Source organism: Ochotona curzoniae, unplaced genomic scaffold, assembly GCF_017591425.1.
Source record: "Ochotona curzoniae isolate NIBS_2020 unplaced genomic scaffold, NIBS_Ocur_1.0 scaffold_3208, whole genome shotgun sequence".
NCBI lineage: Eukaryota > Metazoa > Chordata > Mammalia > Lagomorpha > Ochotonidae > Ochotona > Ochotona curzoniae.
In genome coordinates, this window is record NW_024467106.1 from 19,173,659 (window position 1) to 19,195,504 (window position 21,846).

Here is a 21,846-nt window from a genome sequence, read left to right on the forward strand (position 1 = left end):
TCTTGTCATAATAGGACGAAAATCAATATCGGGAATAAATAGTGTAATGGCCTATAGCATGAAACATAGAGGATATGCTTTGGATCTAAACAGCCAGGTTAGAAAGCTTGTGATACACTTAATTTATAGCCAATTGTTTCTACTGTACAAAAAAAACTGTGCATACATGTGTGGGCCCTCAATTACATTGATTTAAATAGTTGTGGAGTCTATACACTTGTGTTTTCTAGATGGATAAAATGTCACTTTTAAATATTGATGCTTTCAAGTTCTTTCAATAATAATAATCTTTGATGATAACATTTCCCACTGGATAGAGTTGATGTGATGATACATAATGATTATAAAATGGACTGCTATGAGTTCACAGTTGAATCATGTAGCTAGAATAAGTGCATAGCAATCATAAAGATAATGCAATTTGTTAACCTAAAGAAACAAAGTCATGTACAAAAACCAAGATGAATGTTTTCCTGTGTAAACAAGTCAACAAAATGTAGCAGATAAGCTTGGACTCCTGAATTCCAGTTCTCTAAACACAAAAAGGGACCTGGACTCTGATTTCTCAACAGTGTTTCACCCCAGCTCTTGGATTGAAGGTTCAGTAAAACCAAAAGTAAAGCCAGTGTGTATGTTGTATATGTGTGTGTGTGTGAGTCAAAGGGACAAGAAGAAAGGTTTGGACATGGGAGCCTAGCCAGAATGTGTGTTATGCTTTTGGTTCACTTAGCAAATGGGTGTGGGCTGAATCCCAAAACAATATAGAGCAGATACTCCAAGCAGATACACCTTGCTTGGAATAAAAAAACTTGCAAAGCTCCTAAAGATAATTTCAAGACTATTGAATTAGGGAGAATTATTTACAAGTAAGAACAATAAGAAATATAGTTCCAAATTAGAATTTCAAAATACGTAGGAAAACTAATGCCAAGAAATAAAATTAATTCAATAATTTAAAGATTAATTCACTCTGGAAGAATCAAGGAAATACACAATAGCTGTTTAATAACCTCAAAAAAAAAGAGTTAGCATTTTTAAGTTCCATTAAATTCTGAGCTGGATGGTAAAAAATGAAATACAAGTAAGTAAGCATGGCAAAATAATAGCAATGCCAAGGAATTAAAAATCAACTAAAAGAACTTCAAGGCACACACCAAAAGACATAAAAACCTCAAGCTTTGACAATACTAAACATAGATTGAGTTAGAAGATACTTATCATCTGATAGTAAAAGAAAAATTTGGAAGATAAACCAAGAAATGTGAAGTAGAGAGCAGAGGAAAAATACAAAGAGAATATTTCAAAAGAGAATGACTGAGATTTTTCTACATCTGAAAAAATGCCTAACTTTGCTGGATATATTAAAAAGGTGAAATTTAAAGCTTGAAATTCATCAGAATCAGATACGAAGCTCAAAAGCAGTTAAATTCTAGCAACATAAACTCAATGACTGCATCATGATTTCTTGCCTAGGATGGGGGAGGTCCATGATTTTCAGAAGTCCCTGAAAACTGACTGGCCTTTGCAGTGGTCAGTGGGTTGCAAACCACTGTAGTAGTAAGTACCCAGAAAGGCTAATAGAACTATTCTGACACTGTTTTGGTTTTAAGATGTCTCTACAAATCCTTCATTGGAATAGTTGTGTCTGAATTCTCTCCTTAGAGTTGGCCTTGGCATGGTGACTCAGTCATAAGTGGTAGATTTATCTTGGTATGCTTTCTGAGGTTGGGTCATAGGAAAGCAGTACTTCTCCTCCATTCATGCTCTTAAATATTCACTCCGGGTAAATAGACACCATGCCAATGAGAGTGTTCACTGTCTATGGAGAACCCAGATAGAGTAAGGATGTTAGCTTTGCACCACTCAAGGTCAACTTATTCTAACTTGAGAAGCAGAACAGTTGAATTGAATTCTTGTACCCTGTCAAGATTTCAAATGAGTACACAAGGGGTCAATATCTTCCCTGCAAATGCAGTTTACAGGAGTGACCCAGTAAAGTCACTCCGAAATTCCTGACTCATAGAAACTATGATATGATCATTTGTTACCATAAGTCACAAAATTTTTGCAACATATGTTATACATCAATAACCAGTAGACACCAACAAATTATAGTAAGCTTTTACTCATTATAACTTATTGTTAAAGGTAAACAAGAAAGTGTGAACCACATCAGAAAGACTGATGGAATGACAGATAGTTCCTCTTGACCCGATGCCAGACAACACACAGAGTAAGGGTCAGGAAAAGACTGTCGGCTTAGATAGCAATGCTCATCCGATTATAAAGGTGAAATAATGACATTTTCAAACATGCAAAGACAAAGGGAGCTGATTACTCACAGAAATATATCAGACATCCAAGAGCTAATGTCTGATATATTTTAGGAATAAGAAGCAGAAAACAGAATAAAAATGACTTCAGAAAAGAAAGAAAAACACAGAAGAATTGGTGGCATTTATTGGTAGAACTGTTTCACTATGGGCTAGAAATCAATTCCATTTTTAAGATATCGTGTAGTACCAAGAGAGATGAAAAAGGGGAAAGTGTATTAGATAAAATTACATGGAAGAATGATGAGATGCTAAATGATTTTAAAATCTGAGTTTTAGCAAAGTATATGCATATTAAAATGTAAAAGTAATCAACAAAATAGAACACTGTGATCTAATTCAAAGTCAACCAAGTGGTTGTGGAAAGGATGAAGTAAAAAATTTGAAAACAAAATTATTTGAAACGGAAAGGGAGTTTAAACAGAGAAAAGAAACAAAATAACAAAAACAAACAAAACAAAAACACGAATAAAGACTAATGAAAATCAGTTCTCAAAACATAAAGGCCTAAATATGTCTACTCTAAATAGTATTTGAAATTAGATTACTACCGAAACAACTAGCTGTGATCAGTTGTATTCTTCTTGAAAAATAGCCTAAAGTTTGAAAGAAGGTATGGGCAATGAAACAAAAGAAAAATATAGTAAATGTATTAATAATATACAGTTAGAATATATAATAAAAATATTAGTAGGGAGAAAAAGGAATATTGCCCCAAAGTAGAAATGTGTGTTCCATAAAGGAGCTATGATAACATTTAGCATCTAGGCACTTAATAATCTAATTTCAAACATGGAAGACCTGAACCAACAGAATTAATAGGACACTGTTTTTAGGAAACTAACAATACTGCATGTTCCACATAGAAACTTACCAATAGTCTATTGCCAATGTCCAATGTGAAGAGCAAGTGCTCTATTTTAGGGAAGGGTCATAATTTTTAAACATAAATAAAGGAGAAATATAGATGTTGCTTCTACTCTTGCCTATAATTACTAATGAAATTTTATTTTCTGACACAAATCTATTGAAAGAGAAAACTAAAACAGAAAATTAATAAACACTACAAAGTACTACCTCAAAGTAAGAAGCTAACAAAAGTTTCTCAGTTTGAGTTGCTCTTGCTGCTGAATTTACTTCAAAATACAAATTTTCTGAGATTTGCATTATTGTGTGAGAATTTGTTTGGCGATAGCACCTAAGATAGAGATGACTCAAAATGTGTTGGAAATAAGACCTATACATTATAAAAGATATAAGAATTGTTCCATCTATATAAAGCACTCTGATTATTTTTTGCCTTTTAAAAACAGTCTCTTTCATAAAAACTGTCTTATTCTGCTTCCATTCAGCCATTTCGTTGTTATTTATTTCCTTACAATCAATATCTTATGGAAATCTTGGACTTTATCTGTTCCTCTGAGAACATCTTCCAGGGCTGTTTTTTAAAGACAAACTCAGGAACTGGAAAATCAAAAATCTCTTAAGAGGTTAATTTCATAGATCCAATGTCCTTACAAGAATGCAGGTGATAGGTCTGGCTTTCAATCCTCATCTCATCACTTATTAGTATTTACAGCAGGATTATTGCTTAACTGCTCCAAACTTGTTTATTTTCCAGAAAACGCAGATACTAATTCCCAACTCATAACATTATAGAGAAGATGACATGGTTTATATAAAGCAGTGAATGTATAACTCCTAACGTGCAGCTGGCAAGGTATGGGGGCAAATTTGGAAGCCAGATCTTACAGTTCTTCCCCCTTCACTTCAAGCTGTCTTCATCTCTAGGATACCTTCTTATTCATGAAAGTTAGACTCTTCAGTCAACTTCAGAGGAAATATGTTTTAGTCTGAGGTAATCCTAGCTAGGTACAGCCCAGCAGTTCATCAGCCTGGATACCCGCTTCCTATGTGTTAGGCATAAGAATAACTCCATTCTTGGATAAGATTATCTGAAAGGAAAAGATTCATTCTATAGATAAATTCAATCTTCAAACCTGTTATTAAAAACTCAGAGAACTAATCTAGGTATATTATTTGAATCTGTATCTAAATACACTATTTGTCTGGATCATATGTTAGGAATTGAGTTAGAAATCCATGTTAGAATAGAAGTTCTACAAGGAATAAAAAGGGTGATTTCACTGTTTTATTTTTTACTTAAAAAAAAAACTGGCCCAAGGCAGTTGAAATATAATCATATTGAGACTCTGTGGTACTTTGTTTCTGAACAAGTTCTTCCCTTGTTTTCCAATCATTAAAGGAAAATCTGGCCACAATAATAACAACAGACCTAAATAAATACCTGGTTTCTCTTGCCCGATTCTTGGTAGCTAAAGCAAAGAAACTTGATCCCAGTGTGCTGCCACTGTTTACATGTCTGGCCCCTTTGAAGTAGGGCAGCACATGAGGTGGTTTACTCACTGTGGCTTCATCTCTGAAGCAATAAAATGCAAAATCCTCCAGAAAACATTCATATAGTCCTCAAAAACAGCTACTCTCTCCTCTGAGTTCTCAAAATGATCCTGTGAGTCTCTAAAGTGGCTCGGGGTGGGAACATTTCTGCCGCCCTTGAGAAAATAACATTTCTCTAGCGTGTAAATCTGGATGGTAACTGATGAGTCTGAGCAAGAGAAAATTTACCAAGTAAATCAGGCAAGAATCATTGAAAGTTCACTTGTTTAAATTTCAGCCTTAGATGTGGATAGAGCAATGATGAAGGATATTGTTGATAAACTGCCTTTAAAAACGTATTAGGAGGACCCAGTGTGGTAGCCTAGGGCCTAAATCTTTGCTTTGCAACCACCTGGGATCCCATATGAGCACTAGTTTGCATACCAGCTGCTCCACTTCCCATCCAGCTCCCTGCTTGTGGCCAGAGAAAAAGATCTTCTGTCTACTGGTTAACTCCCTAAGTGACCTCAATTCCTGGAATTCAGCCAGTCTGAAGCCAGGAGCCTCTTCCGGGTCTCCCACATGGATGCAGGGTCCCAAGACTTTGGCCCATCCTCTACTGCTTTCCCAGGCCACAAGCAGGGAGCTGGATGAGAAGTGGAGCAATTGGGACACGAACTATTGCCCATATGCAATCCCAGGAGATGTAAGGTATTTAGCCACTGGGCTATTGTGCAAGGTCCACAAACTTGGATCTTTGCAAACATGTTATACTGTCATCATTGTTATGACTTGTTTACATATGTATCATCCTTACTGAATTTGAAAAAAACTTAAGAAATAAACCATACTTTATTTTGCTACTGTATCCTTAGGAATTACCTCATGAGAAGAAACACAGTAAGTACTCAACAAAGGAATAAATTCGGAGTTATCCTATCATATATGTCCTGCTATTTGTAGAAAAACTAGTTTTGCCATTAGATTTTTGTTATTTATGTGGGACACAGACATTCAAAGCAGAAATCTGGTAAGTCCTTATTTCTCAAATTGCAGTTCCTGGATCACTCCATTAAGCATTATTTGAGGTGTTTACAATCACTGTCACAGCCCCATGGAATCTGACTCTCTAGGAAACACACCCTGAAGCTGTTACTTTCAATAAGAGCTGCAGCAGCTTCTGGTGTGCATTAAGAGTTGAGAGCTAACTGCATAACAATTTTAAGCAGTTTCTCATTTGGAATTTACCTAGGATTAATGAATCGTAGAATTAATGATCTACATTTTCAGCAAGATTCTTGGCAAATGTCTATTTCGATAGTGATTAAAATATGGTGGAAACTCTGGATATAAGCTCGTTGCCTCTACTGTCACATTGTGCTGTTTTTTGTTTTAATTTGGACTGACTGACAACAATAGAATCTTGTCCAGTTTGCCAATAAAGGCACATCTTCATATAGCTCCTTACATAAGCTGTGCTGCATTTCTCATCATAGTGGGGCCAGACTGAAGTTACAATGTCCAACACGCATCAAGAATGCAGGTACAAAGCATTGCTGATTGAAGGTGGATTTATGTCCTTGGGAAACCAGAGGAGCAGTTAGCAATGTTGACGACATTCTACTTGTGAAATGTGAGAAGCGTGATCAGCAGAATACTCTGGAGAGAAGTCATCCAGCATTGCACTAATGGAAACAGCAGGAAGCAATACCAACAGCCAATAACCATCCAAGAGCTACTGCATAGACAGTACAGTTACGCATAGTACACCTCAAGAATTGCATGCCTTAAATAATAGTGCCCCGTATCACAAATGAGAAAATAGGCTTCCAGGGGTCAAACAGATCATCTAACTCTGGGTAAATAATAAGTAGTGGTCTCAGGTTGACACTCCAGTTTGTCTGATGCTAAAACATGTACACTCTTCAGGGCATTCATCTACATAGCAAAAACAGGGAAAAGGGGGGGGGGGATAAAGAATGGACAGTGAAACCAAGATATCAAAGTTGCTTTGTTAACTTGGGTAAACTAATGATTTGTCTGCTCTTCAATTTCTCTATATGCAAAATAAGGCTTACACTGTATGCCTTCTCATTCCCGTAGCAGATTTTAAAAAAATCCCTGATTACTCTCCTGATAGAAACAAATATTACGAAGATTATCTCTATTGTAATAAAAACTTCAAAAACATTGCCATGGAACTTTATTGCTGCTACCCTTAAAATAAAAAGGAAAATGGAAGAAATGGCTGGCTTTAGCTTCCTAAGGGCTTAAATCACTGCTTCTGCCCCATAGAAATTACTTTCACTCTAGATTAACCCTAGACCAAACAGTGATATTCATATTTGAGTTACTACTCTGTGTCAATCATTCCTGAAGAACCTATAAGTATCTCATCTAAAATCTATACTTCCACTATTTATGAGGTCTTTTTGGTCTCAGTTTTATAGTTGGGAAAACAGAGGAAAGGGGATTAAGTAATTTATCAGAAGTTACACAGATGGCAAGTAGTAAGGCTGGGATTTGAACTCAGGAGCTTACACTAGATTTCGGAGTCCATGCTGTTTTCTCATCTAGAGCCCAGGTTATATTGTAATAAACTTCCTCTAAACATCATGTCTTGTACACTTGATCATTCAATTAAAACCGCTATGTCATGTGCTTGATATCTGAAGGAAATAATTGGTAGTGAAATTATTCGCATTATATATTCTCCTTGAATGATACAAAACTTTTCATATTTTTTCACTAATTAAAATAATCACATTCTGGGAGCTAGCACTGAGCTTGCAGAGGGTTAAGCCACCGCTTGAATTACTGGCAGCCCACACTGAGTTCAAATTACAACTGCTCAGCTTCTGATCCAACTCCCTGCTGTGCTGCCTGGGGGACTGCAGAGCATGGTCCATGTGTCTGAACACCTGCCACCTGTGTAAGGAAGCAGGCTGGTGATCTCTGACTCCAGGCTTTGGCCTGTTCCACATTTGGCTGTTGTAGCCATTTAGGGAATGAATCAGTAAATAGAAGATTCACTCTCTTTCTCTGTCTACCTTTCAAATAAAATAATTTAAAAATCCTTATATTGAGAAGTCCAAGTCCAGTGAAGGCAGAGCCATCTCTATCTGATTTAGTACCATTTTTGGATGAATTAGGCATTAAAAAGAAATGTTTTCCACTCTTGGGTATGTATATGTAAAATTATGCTTCTCTTCTTAAAACCAGAAATTAAAACTTACTCCAGTTGTAGTACACATATTTCAGGTCACAATAATTTTTTCCGTTTTAATGATGTAATACTAAATTCTGTATTTTAAAGCATGATTTTTCTAACACTGCAAGTTAGGAACACCTGTCATTTGATGTGAAGATTTATCTGTGTGGTACTGTAACTATTACATAAAACTTTGTTTCCCTGGCGACTTTAGTGACAACTTTACAACTGAAGGACTACTTTGCCATTCTTCCATGAAAACGCTACAGAACTTTTTAGATGAAACCACAGTAGGATATCTCCTAAAGTAAAAAAAAAAAAATCCATGGATTAAACTCTTCTTTTATAGCATGCACCCAAGAAAGTCATGCAGATTTATGGTTTTACTTTCTGCTTGATTTTTAAATACACAGTGTTTTCATGACAACAAATCAAACCTGTTAGTGGCATCAAACGAGTATGGTTGATGCCGGGAACAGGACCACTGCAAGTTTATTAAAAGTGCAATCACTGAGAGCACAGCACACGTTGGGGTTTTCAATACCTCTCTCTGTGGCATTTGTCATATTAAGAGCTGCAGTATAAACAGAGGAAAAAGGAAATCAAATGCGGTGTAAACATTACATGATCGCTTCCGCCTTTTAGATGCACCAAGGGAATTTGATCTCTAGGAAAGAAGACAGCCAGAAGTCTGTCACTTTGAAAGCAGAGCTGGTCTCTTGCAGTCACGTCTATTGACAACTGCCACTGGCACACAACATATATAAATTACAATTTGCTTTGATCTTTTGGAACCCTGCTTGTCCTCTATACTGCATACCTCTGCAAAGTCTTTGGGGAGTGTTGGGGAAACTCTGGATAGATTTGAGCAGCCCTAAGTGTACGTGGTGAAGCCCTTCCAACCGCAGGACTGACAGCAGCTAGGTACACTGACAAGCCATGGAGACACAAAAACTGAGACCGCTTAGGTTTGCGGGGGCTTGCCCCTCGTGTCTCACTCCCCGGCATAACTTTCGTATGTATTGACAGAAAACGCTGCTTTTCAAAGCCCCATGAATATGGGGAGTTGCTGAAACATCAGCTGCCTTTGACAACTCCAGCACTGCCATTCAAATCCAGCTCTGCCCGAGATTCCACTCTTGAGCCTGTTCTGCTTCTAGACCCTCTTTCCTCTTCTACGCTTGTCCTGTACTTTGTCCTGAAGCCAGTTGCCTCTTCCCCATGATGATGATTGGTAACTCTTCATTCCAGCTTCCCCAGTGTTCTTCACGGCTTAAAACTCCCAAAGCAAGCAAGGCAATGAGAGAAAATACAATCCTCAGCCTGCTAGACTGTAATATCATTCATAGTAATTTGACTCTCAGGTACTCTTCACTTACCCAGTTTCTATACAAAATAGGTTTCATCTGAATGCAAAATTCACCAGATATAATCAATTCTAATTCAGTTCCAAACAAACACATCTTTTTGATTATGGTTAAGCCAAGAATGAAGGGGCAGAAATAAAATGTTTGTGATTTTTAAGCAGTTCTTCTCTAGTAATTAAAAAACCTTCTAACAAAACCACTCCAGCTACAAAAACAAGACTTACATTATTACACTAAAAATATTCATGTCTAAGGTATAGGGTTCAGAGTGTTTACATGCTCCTGTGATATATAATTGTTCCTCTGATTGAGGAGAGAAATCTAAAATGGTAATAATATACTTTAAAGGTTGTCCACAGCAACCACTATTGCACTCTCCCTTTGACAGCTCCAGCACTTTCGTTCAAATCCAGCACAGGGCACTGCTCTGCCCTGCCTTCTGGGCTGGCGAGGCAATCAGGTCCACTAAGGAAGCCATGAGGATCACTTTTTAGTCTATACATCGTATCTGCCATAGGATGAGAGGCAAGCAAAATCGTTTCTTAGAAGAAATTTTCATCTACATAACCTTGAAAAGTCTCCTAGTCAAAATTACTTCCAGCACATGGAATTTTCTGAAGGAAAAAGATTACACAGAATCATCTTACTGACTAGAATATTCTCATTTCTGTGAGCAATTAGTGAAAATACATCACCTCTTATGGGAGAAATATTTCTAGTTAATAATACAGAAAATTTATTGGTCAATATAGTTGATTTATCTTCTTTGTTTTATTGTTTAAGTAATGCATTTATCCTCATGTCTGAAGACAGATAAGTAATGATCTTAACCATGAGAGTAAAACCACCAAGTAAGTGTGACCAATTGCCTTTGGCCTCTGTAGTACAGATTAATTTTAGAGATATGTATGAAAAAGAAACAAAAATTAGCTACTAGTCATCATAAGAAACTAATGACAATGAGATACTACCCAATAGAGTAAAATATTTAAAAGTTTAGTAAAATATTTAAAAGTTTAGCACCTTAGAATCTATAAAAAGTGATGTGGTAGATTTCTGTATTGATACTCAACAAAATTATGTCCCCTGATCACTCCCTCCCATCAAACCTAGACCAAAGCTTGTTGCCACACAGGTACTTAGGAAAAGGTTAACTTTTCTGAAGGAAGAAAATCTACAGATGGGAGATTGAGAACTGTTGTCTGAATTCCAGAGGACTGTGGATTTCAGGAAACAACACAGGTTTCCCTGCCAACATCATGCCAATGTATTTGTATGATTCCCGCCTAGTGGGCCTTCACTTTTTGGGGGGGAGGGATTTCGAGGCTTTTACTTTTAATTTTATGCTGTAAGTCAATAACATCCAATGAAGCATGGCCAATATTCGCTGAGAAATCAGAACCCAAACTGAGTTTTCATGATGAGTCCTCCAAATCACTATGAATTCACAAACTCCAGATATGTTTTGCAAAAATAAGGAGAGCCAAATGAATTGGTAATCCATCCGCAGCCACCATTCTTTGGTTTCCTTCACTTTGCTTCATCAAGGTAACTCCACGTACTTCTTGTAGCAGGCAAGCTTACTGCCTTTATGAATGCACTCCTTTCCAAGGGAGACCACCTGCTTTCCTTACCCAATAGCTAAGTATTGCAAATACCTAATGGAACAGTATTCCTCAATCGCCTTTGAGAAAACGTTTCCCTTCCCTAAGTTTGTTTTAGAAAAGAGAGGAGTTACCGAAGTGTTAAAGTAAAATCAAGCCAATGAATAAAATACTTTGTGCCCCTTTCTAAAAACAGTGCAATGCTTGGAAAAAAACCATTTTTCCCCAAATTATGTATTAGTTCTTCCCAATGATAAGGTTTCCTTTATTGCCATTTTTGGCAATCATTTTGAAGTACTCTTGTAAATTTTACTTATGCAACTAAGTCAGCATTTCTAAATGTTATTAGGAAAAAGATTTTCATATTATCTGTAATATGATTGGAGCTAATATGTTTCTTCTTAGGTAGAAACTTTTAAATAGCTGGTAATTGGATATGATAATTTGGTATGATAAGATTGCATGATTTAGTACATCAATCTTTCTTTTGCAATTTTCTTAAGTCATTCACGCAATTTTTTTTCTGCACAGAATTTCAACATGTTTGCCCTACCACTGAATTTAACTTTCTACATTTCCTGGACTTATACTGTACAAGAATAACATAAAGGACAAAATCCTACATTTTTTCCTACTCTATATTCATGTCCCTGTTTGTGACCAAAACCTCAGTGTTGACCACTGCCCCCCTCCAACCCCAATCCTTATTTCCTTTGTGAGTCATCTCTCCCATTCCTTACTATTTTAAAAACTTTCCATTATCTTCATCCCCACATCCCTCCCCTGGTGCCCTTACAAAAGTATTTTCAGAAGATAACTTTACACTCTACTGAGTAGAGCACAGAACTTTTTCAAATTCCATCCACCAAACTTATGAATAGATTTATACTGGAAAATACCCACGTCCTCCCTACCCTCTCTTCCTGTGTAAGGAGAGTTACTATATAATTCATCATGGAAGCATGGATAGTAATAAAAGTAAAAGAGGGATTCTATTAATAATTACTGCAGGACAACAGGTGTAATCCAGAACTGTCCTGGTAAAACCAGGACGTGTGGTCATCCTCTGCATAAAGTTTCACTTAGACTATGAGTACACATTTGTGTCTTATTAAGCATCAGATGCCCCTGACTATTTTCCTTCTCTCTTGCCTGTTCCAATTCCCCTTATCATTAACGTTTTAACATTTTCATTATTTTGTAACATTTCAATCTTTCTGAAAGAAAAATCTTGTCAACAATACTGCCTATATGTCATGTATATGTCCAGCTACTGGTCCCTCTTTCAACTACTCTCTCTCTCTCCCTCCTTCTCTCTCCACATTCTGTTAATACTCTATTTTTCACATAAAGAGTTCTAGGCTCTTCTCTCAGTTCGATCCTGATACTATAAACAATGCCACTCAGGACTACCTTGTTCTTTAGCAGAATCGACATTACTGAGCCTTACTCATTTCTTAAACTTAACTGTCTCTTCAACCTTGTGTAAGTCAGCTCTCCTCTCTATTTCTGTTTCCTAAGGAACCTTCCTCATAGAGAAACACAGAGATTAAACAACATAATCAACCTAATTTAGCATCAGTGCTGGTTTTAAGATGTTAGCCATCCTTATAGAGAGACATCATGCTAGACCACACTTGAGTTAAATGTTTCCATCTGTGATTCCATACATTGCTGTTAAAATTTGTTACGACAAGACAGAAGAGTAGATTATCTTTACAGAGATTCAGCATACTGTGGATTACAATCTAACAGGGAGTTTTACCTCCATGTGGTACAGCAGTTCTTTCATATTTGTTGTGACAGCTAATTATCTAGTTAATACACAGGATCGAGTCAATAGCCTTCCATGTTTATACTAACAGAGGCTGATGATGCAAGGACTGTATCTTTCCATGACATATACAGCTGTGATAAGATAGTCCAGCATCAAATTTTATGATGGAATTCTGATTCAATATGGCCAGTGTGTAAATACTTTGTGTAGTTACAATATGATGTGTATTCATTTACCCCAAATGATCATGGGCCAGCCTCACCTTCAGCTCTCACCACTCACAAGCTAACAAGAAGTTTCAAGGACTTTCAGGGTTCTTTTAGTCCTTTCTCTATTTTGTTTCACTTGCTCTGTGTTATAGGTTAAGATGACTCTTCTGAACTATAAGGAACCCAGTTGGTTTGTTTAAGTCATCTGGTCTACATCAACTCTTTTTTTGGCATCCTGGCTACTCAACATGCAGTCAACTTCTGTTGCATCTTGGTGAAAATAATGACGTTTCTAGCTTTCTCTAATAATATTTCAAGTTTCAAATTTTTGTTATTTTTCATGTGTGAAATTTACATGAAGATTATATAGACTATTTTCATTGTGGTTTGATTTTAATGAGTTTCACAAATAATTTGTTATTTCTAATACAATAATAAAATTTGGTGATGATTCACTTTAAAAAATAAATTGATTCTGTTTCCACTATATCTTTTGGAAATGCCTGAACTCATTTTTCAAGTGGAAATGAGCCTGTCGGGGCTTCCAGAGCCCAGACTGATGTGTTGCTATTAGTACACTCCAATATGATAATGACAGTGAACACCATTTATTAAATACTCCTTATATGCCAGAAACTGTGCTGTGTCATATAATTTTACTGTTATTAATACGGACTAGAATTTGTGCAGAATATGTGTGTTAAAATTATCATCCCACCTAATATTAGAGGAACTTAAATGGCGTTATGAACTCTTGGTACTAGAAAGTTTAAAAAAACCTTTAGAATATTTTGACTGTTAAAGCAATTAGAGTTATCATTTAAATATTAGAACGAATATGTTATTCAGTGTTTTCACTAAACATGATAGCAAAATAGAGTTGTGCAACTAAACTCTAATTAATTGAAATTTATCCTAATGTTCTCTAGGCCAAAGTTAAAATGATTTATTTTATTACCTATGAAGATAGTGGTTCAGAGATCATTTATTTTATAATTGAAAGGACTTATGTTTACACATAATGTCTTGAAAAAAATTCATTTTGTAATTTACACAAATAAGCAGCATTAATTCTGTATCAATCCACAGAGAGTTCAAGAAAACACTGAATCTGGGATGATCTACCATCTGTATAAACAAATGCCCTGGTTTATTCATGAGTTTATTTGTTTTTCACAGAATAATTCATATTGACTGGTTGTTGAACTTTAAATGGCATCGATGTTTTATAAGACATTACAACAACAACTCTGACAATATGTTTTCTGAAACCACAACTTTCACCAACCTCAGACTTTTTAAAGAGGAGTTAATTGGCAATTTATGTAAAATTGATGCAATTAACCATGAGTACTGTGAAGAAAAGATAAATACTAAGAAATAAAAATAATCTTAAAGAAGATAATAGAAAATTTGTAAGAGGGGAAAAAATGCACAATGGACTCAAGAAATGGACCTTTGAAACTGCTGCTGGTTGAGCCATAAATGAGGCTAATGTGGCACAGCATAGTGCGCTCAATTCAGAGGAGGTAAAAGTAGAAAACAGGTGATGATTATACGCAAGCTTTATTGTGTGCAAAGCACTAAGCATTTCTAAGTATTATCAATACCCCATTCGTTAAATACGAAGAAAAACATCCAGAAATGAACCCCTGAGGGCCAGAGATATTAATTCTGTAGCTAGTAACAGAGGAGCCGGGACAGGTGTGTACTTAGTTCAATCACCTAGTACATGGGTGCTGAGAGTTCCTGCGATTACATGAAGTAAGATGCAGTTCCAGATAAAGACCTAGCAAACCGTGAAATGCCCAGATCCCTTTGGATTCTGATTTCTCAGTGAAGACCTTTCATACAAGGTTGCTGAATTAGTAGATTTTTTTAAAAATAAAATTATGCTGGCAACAAAACTTTATATCTTTGGATAATTTTGATAGGACATTTTGAGTCCTTTTGAAAATTCTTATGACCAAATACCATATGAAAACAGTTATTCCTTCCCATTCCTTCCCATTCTATGTCTTTTTAAAAGTCATTCTATGGGATAAAAACATAAGATTATTATCTCCAAATTTATTCATGAGGGAGAATTTTCCAAGGCAGGTCAAAGTTCTAAAATGGTACCTGATTACTTAGTATTACGGTAAATTTATAACCTTTTATGTTGATGAGGATTTCCTTCTTTTTCCTTCTTTCCCCTATGGTCCAAAATTTGGCACAGTTAAAAGACCTTAACCCCTCTATCTCCTCTTTCTCAAGCCAATGAGTAGTCTACACAGTAAAACCTGAGTTCCTCCCATCACAGCATCATGGGCATGATTGTGCCAACTTACCCTCCACTTCCAGCTTCACCAGTTTGGAATATGCTGTCCCGAGGCTGTTCTTTGCCACACACCGATACTGTCCTGCATCTTCTTTTTGAACATTATGGATCCGTAAGCTCCCAGATTCAAGGACGGCAATGCGGGAATTTTCCTGCCAGAGGTAAGGACACAAATTCGAAAGTGTCCATGATTCTGTCATGGATACAGTCACCCTATTTCATCAAGTCTTCCCACCAATCTTATCCTCAAAAACCTTAGCTTTTACCTTGGAACTTACGACATATCACAATATTAAATGGGAGAGAGGAAAATGACTGAGTTTAACATTCATGGTGATCTCCTGATGTGTGTTTATTTTTTATATTCTTTCATATCATGAAATAAATGAGGACTCAACTTCCTGAGTGCAACTCAAGTCTGAATAAAATCAGTTCTTTTAAGTAATTCAGTTACCACAAAACCTATGTACTCTTTAGAAGAAAAGATTTCTTTAAAAAATTTTTACGATTTAAAGCTAAAATATTACATTTTCCTTTTCTTTTTAAATACGTAATTTTAGTAAGAGACATAGGGCCACATTTCATTTTTCCTTATAGGAAATACATTGGGATTTTAAAAACAGGAAATAAAGAGAATTATATAGATTATAATTTAAAGTTGACTTTGTCAGTTTTATTGTTTTAAAAAAGCAAACCTAACACATTGTGTATCTAATCCCAATTAATTGGTCCGTATACTGACACCTCATTTGCCCCATGACCATGCTTGGCATAGTAAGAGAGAACACACACTCTGTGATTTCAATTTAGGTGACGCAAAGGTACAAAGAGATGATGATGACGTAGCACGGCAATTTCCCAGCAAATGTGGGTACAGATACACATCAGTACAAAATGAGCATTTGAAGAATTGGGCTTTAAATCAATTTTCTTCTTAGGGTCATGTTTAATATGAGTCTTCAGTTCTTGCTCTGCCTTCTCCCCCGTGTTCTTATTCCTTCCCTCATTCTTCCCAGAAACGATCAGTTCTAAAATTTAGATCTTAGTTTTATTCATACTGTCTCCTGTGTTTTATAATTTATTGTTAAAACATAAATGAATTATTCAATCACCACCAACACCAACAAAGACGATGCTAGCTCGGCTCATTCTTTTTACTCTGTTGCATTCATAATATTTCTGTGCCCTATCACTTTTCTTCTGGCTAGTCCCAACTGGAATGATCAGCAGTTTGCATTTAGGGAAATGAACATGTTTAAGGTTGGCTAAAGGTAAATGGGAAAAAATGTAAAAGTAAATCAGCTAATTAAAACCAAACTGAGTTTTCAAGGCATCATTTAAAAAGGTTTCTGTGTTTAAAAATCCTAGTTACTTACCCTGAGGGCATTGTCCCCTTTGATCCAAGACACCGAGGGCTTGGGGTTGCCCATTGTGGTACACGGTAGAACTGCCTTTAATCCTTCTATAATTTTTACATTAATGGGAGGACGAGTTATTTTAGGTTCTAAAGGGAAATGAAATTCAACAATTAAAAAGGCATATTAAACCTAGGGCTCCCAACTTTCTAATTAACTGTAAAAACACATGTTGCAAATAAACTTAAGTCTAATATATTATGAAAGTCACAAAATGCTAATACTTTAGTAGATGCCATATATACCTCAATGTTTAGAACTTAAGTTTTCTTTCACTAAAACATTGTTTGTGAGACTTAAATCTATAAAGTGTATTAGGAATGGGAAATCAGCATAGATACCACAGAAAATACTTCACCAGCTATAAAGGTATTTAATGATTTCCTCCAGTACAACAGTAATAAGACATAAGAAATTATGAAAAGTAACTCAACAACCTAACAAGTAAAGGTCCCAGGAAATACTAATTTTCACTAATTTGTATGGTTGCCAGTATATCAATTGTGTGTCACCAAAGAGAACCTTTCCGCTAGTACAAAGTTAATATTATTGCAAGTGTCAGGTGCTTGTAGCACAGAAGGCATCACGTTTGAGCATGGTGATGAGGGAGTATTTCATGACACACTAGGAGACAGATCTACACGCGGAAGTAAACACAATTCCAGGTGCAAGTCAATGAGAGGCCTACCAGAGAGAGATCAAGAACAGAAAGGTGTGATCATGTCAGTGACGGTGCATATTGAAAGTAAGGAAACGAAAGTGACTTTGTCACGCTTTCTGAGAAATGATCAGCAGGAGTTGTGCCTTTTCCGGGAGGAAAGTTTTGGTGGTGGGAAAAATGGTTTCCTTATCTGACAAGTCTGCACGAGGAAATGTCCATGGCTAGACAATGATGTGCTGGAGCTTCGTGTTTTAAGTGCAGACCTAATTGCAAGGTCGAGGACAGGTAATTGGTCAGGTAGGCTGAGAAATACTTAAGCATCACCCGACCTGTGGAAGTCAAGGATTGCTGAGGATGACGCAGCTAGTGGTCTTATTTCATGTCTGGGTGTTGGCAGGAGCAGACACTAATCAAAAGATAAAGAGTCTGAAATCAAAGTCTGATAAATACCACAGGGTGCTTCAGAGTGAGTAGATTATCCAATGAACACAGAAAAAAGAATGGTCAGACTGGTATAAGCCCTTACTAGAGAAAGGAGTTTTAACATGAATACAATATACAATGTCTTTTAAAAGTGGCATTAAGGGCTAGGGGATTAACAATCCCATCAGTACTTGCTAACCCTGCAGACAGAGCTGGAGAAAACGGAACAGCCTCCATTTAAGCAGAAAGTTACTGAAAGATCAGTGTAGGTGGTGGCTGGGTTTGTAAATGGAAATGGAGGAAGAGACCCAGGAATGCAGCTTATCTCCAGAAGCTGGAAAAGGAAGCAAATTAGATTCAGTTTGAAATATGGTAAAAGAGTAGAAATACGTTCAAGGAGGTTAGCCATAAGAGGTAGAGTTTGGTTGCTATGGAACAATCAGTAGGGGGTTCGCTTTCCTACTCACTCATCTTCACTTGCAGAGCTCCACAACTCTCCGCAGCTCCGCCCACGCCATTGTTGGCTGTGCAGCAATAAATGCCGTCATCACTGTCTTCCACACTCAGGATGGTGAGGAGTTGCCCATTCTCCCGAATGCTGTACCGGGTGTCGAAGAGCCTGCAGGTCAGAGGGGACAGTAGATGTTACTGCACCATCTGTGGTGTCTCAGCTCTGATGAGCTGCTCAGACTGATGACTCGTACATGAAGAATCACAGTAAAGGTGTGTGGTAACTTGAGTCAGTTCTGAATAACAGAATGTGTACTTTGTAATACAAGACTAACACTATATTTTAGTCTTTCTTAGTATGCAATAATCAAAACAAGCACTAAGTCTTTAGAAATATTTTCAAAGGAAGAACATATAAGAAGTTTATTTAGGAAAGAATATCAGAACCAAAATATATAAATCTTCTCCTTGTACTTACTGGGAAGTATCCAGATTAATACTTTACATTCACACATATACATGTGATGAGAATAAATATTTATAGTGGACTAATTGCTAGTCCGCTAATTGCTATTATATGATAGAATATATGATGATTATTAAATGATATATTATATCATTAAATGATTGCTTCATTAAATGATTGCTAATTAAAGACTTGATATGTCAGGTCCAGTTCCTTGAGAAATGTAAGAAAACAAAACAACTCCAAGGCATAAAATATATATGTGCTATCTATTTAATTACATGAAAACTGTTCACTGAGAAGAGAATTGTGGAACGAAAAGGTATTTGAGGAGAAGCATCAACATAAAAGTGAATGGGATTTTTTTTAACCACATAAAATTTCTTCATGTCAGATGTGTATAGTAAGCAGGATAATGGTCACCCAAATACCCATATCTTAATCAACAGAACTTATATGTATATTACTTTACGAAAATGGATTCTGCCTGTATTAAGAATATAAAAATGAAATATTATGGAGTAACAATGTGTTATGAAAAGAAACATTAACAGGTTAAGGGTCCTTGATAAAGACTAACAATAAATAAAATAATAATAAAGAGAAGTATAAAAGAGAAGATGTAACAATAGAAAAAAGGTCAGAGTGATGTATGTTTGATTTTTGAAAGCTCAGGGAGACAGATGGCCCCAGCAGATGAAAAGGAAGAAATTGGAATTTCCCACCCAAGCCTCCAGAAAAAATTCATCCCTGCTAACACTGTGAGTTTATCCCAACAAAATTATGTCATAAGTATGTATGACCTTCAGAACCATAAAATAATAAATGTTTTTAAGTCCACTAATTCCATAATAATTTATCAAGGCAATGATAAGAAATAAACAGAAACTTTGATACTTGGAAAAGTATAATTCTTTTGAAACTAAAACATTACAAAATGTAGATGTGGCTTTGCAGTTGGGGAATAGACAGAAATGAGAGAAATAGACAAGCCTGAAGAGAATGCTAGCAGCAATATTCCTGGTTATGGCTCTGTGACTGAGGCCTCAGCAGTGACACGCACGATAGGGAAAGTTCTATGTCTTTTCAGGAGATACCTAAGTTACTATGAACAGATTGTCGGAAGATTAATGGTGAAAATCGCCATCAGTGAGGGTTCCGGTGAGGACAAAGAACATGTTGATGGAAAATCAAATAAGGAATTCTTTGAAACTGGTAGGGTAGCAAAATGCTTAGCTGAACGGCATTCTATAGTTATATGAGAAACACTATGTGTACATGAAGAATTGTGCAATTTATCTGTGTAAACTTCCAAGCAAAGTGTTGAGGTCACAGCCTACTTTCTTTTGCTGCTTTTAATGAAATTCAAGGGAAAAAAGGACAATTGAGGAAGAACTGCTAAACACAAAAATTACTATGGCTTGACGATGTGAAAAGTTCTTAGTTGGCCCAGATTAGAAAAGATGTTAAAAGCTAGTTCAAAATCTTCGTTTGGTTTGTTAGCCTTCCTTTCACAGATCTTCTGGGATAGCTTGCCCTGTATGAGTACAAGAAGGTTCATGTAGAATGAGTAATAACAGCGCATCATAGCATGTATGGGAGAAGACACTAAGCTTCAGTTAGAGGTTAGAGAAAAGTTGACATTTTTCTACATCGGAGCACTATCGATAGATTGAATATTTACGTCTCCTCTCCCAAGTCAATAATTCGTATGTTGATATCTAACATCCAATGTCACGATATTTAAAAGAGGAATTTTGGAAGGCAATTAGGTCCCCAGAAAGAGTCATCAAGGGTGGTGTCCAAGCCCTTATGAAAGTGACCCACCAGCGCCCCTTGTGGCAGGACACAAAAAGGAAGTCACTTATGAACCAGGAAGCAAGTTGTCGTCAGCAGCTCTAGTTATTGGCTCCTTGAATTTGCAGTTAACAGCTTGAAGTTATGTGAGAATTTGTATTGTTTGTAAGTTACCCAATTTATGGCATTTCTGTTGCATGAAGGTCAGATGCTTCAGAAAGCACTGAACTTCACTGCACACTGCATCACTTGTTAGAAGTCCTGTGGGTCTCTGCTCCAGCTTTTTTGAGTATTTGGGGTTAGATTACCATTAAAATGAGCAAAATATAGCATAATCTTTGTATTCCAAGTAGGAATTTTAATCTGTTCAAAAGACTGCCTCTCTGTAGATCACAAATTCCTTCTACATTTCAGAAGAAAATGCCTTGATGATTTAGAGGTCAAATTCCCAGATCTTTGTTCAATTACCAGAGCTCTGTGAACTTCCCTGGATGTCGTAGAGTTGGCACACTCACACGTAGGACATCACAATATTTACTAATTACTGTGTAACATCTTCTAGATTATGGTCAGGGCTTCTCCAACTTGCCTGTATCCATAAGCCACAAAATGGCCCAACTTTTCTGTCCATTTAGTCATCACTAAGCTTTGAGAAATTCTCTTAAGGACATTGAACTTTAGATCTTAGGTTTTACCAAATGGGGAAGTTTACATCTTTTAAATTCTTTAAGGTAAACTTAAATGCTTAGCAAGAGTTGTGATTATATTATGTCAGAGATGAACTGCAAAGCAGCAGAGGATGTGTTTATCAGGAGAAAAAGGATACTTACTTAATGAGAATTTTATTTCTAGTCCAGGAAATCTCAGGCTGGGGGTAGGATTCCACTGCACACATGAAAGTAGCCACTTCTTCAACTAAGGCATCCACGGTTTCAAGAGGAGTGGTGATGACAGGTGCTGAAGGGAGAGGAGAAATCAAAGGAGAGCATTCTAAAAGGGCATTTCCCAGCGCTTCCTTAAGCACACAGAAGCCGCTGGACACCTGAATGAGAATTATATTATCCCAGTAAAAAGAAAAAAATCTACTGGAAGGAAGAAAGATTTTATAGAAGAATGTGATTCCCACTTTCAAGTCAAACATTCGAGAATCAAAAGACTAAACTCTGAAGGGATTAGGTCTTGGGATTACTGAATATGAATAGTGGTCAATCTAGATTCCATGCATTCTGAAGTTATGCTATTTGGGTGCCCTCTTTAATGAAACAGTGCACAAATACAAAATGTCTGTGGTTGCCATCCTGCACATCACCATGAAAAGACTGAGTCTCAAGGGAAGTTAGGATGGAAGCAGAGAGCAATCTTAACAATTACGTCTATATTAACAATTATGTATATTAACATATATTTTATGTGTAC

The 21,846-nt window shown here is 36.4% G+C and overlaps 1 protein-coding gene across 7 annotated transcripts in view; it reads right to left on the minus strand.

Annotated features, from left to right (window-relative positions):
* MUSK (muscle associated receptor tyrosine kinase) overlaps positions 1-21,846 on the minus strand; it is an 84,742-nt gene that overhangs the window by 57,515 nt on the left and 5,381 nt on the right. For all 7 annotated transcript variants that reach the window (XM_041004555.1, XM_041004559.1, XM_041004558.1 and 4 more), the window contains exons 2-5: positions 21,261-21,387; positions 18,185-18,336; positions 16,595-16,722; positions 15,229-15,370 (exon numbers count right to left, since the gene is read on the minus strand). In XM_041004555.1, coding sequence (XP_040860489.1) covers positions 15,229-15,370; positions 16,595-16,722; positions 18,185-18,336; positions 21,261-21,387 — 549 coding nt within the window. The remainder of the gene's footprint in view (positions 1-15,228; positions 15,371-16,594; positions 16,723-18,184; positions 18,337-21,260; positions 21,388-21,846) is intronic.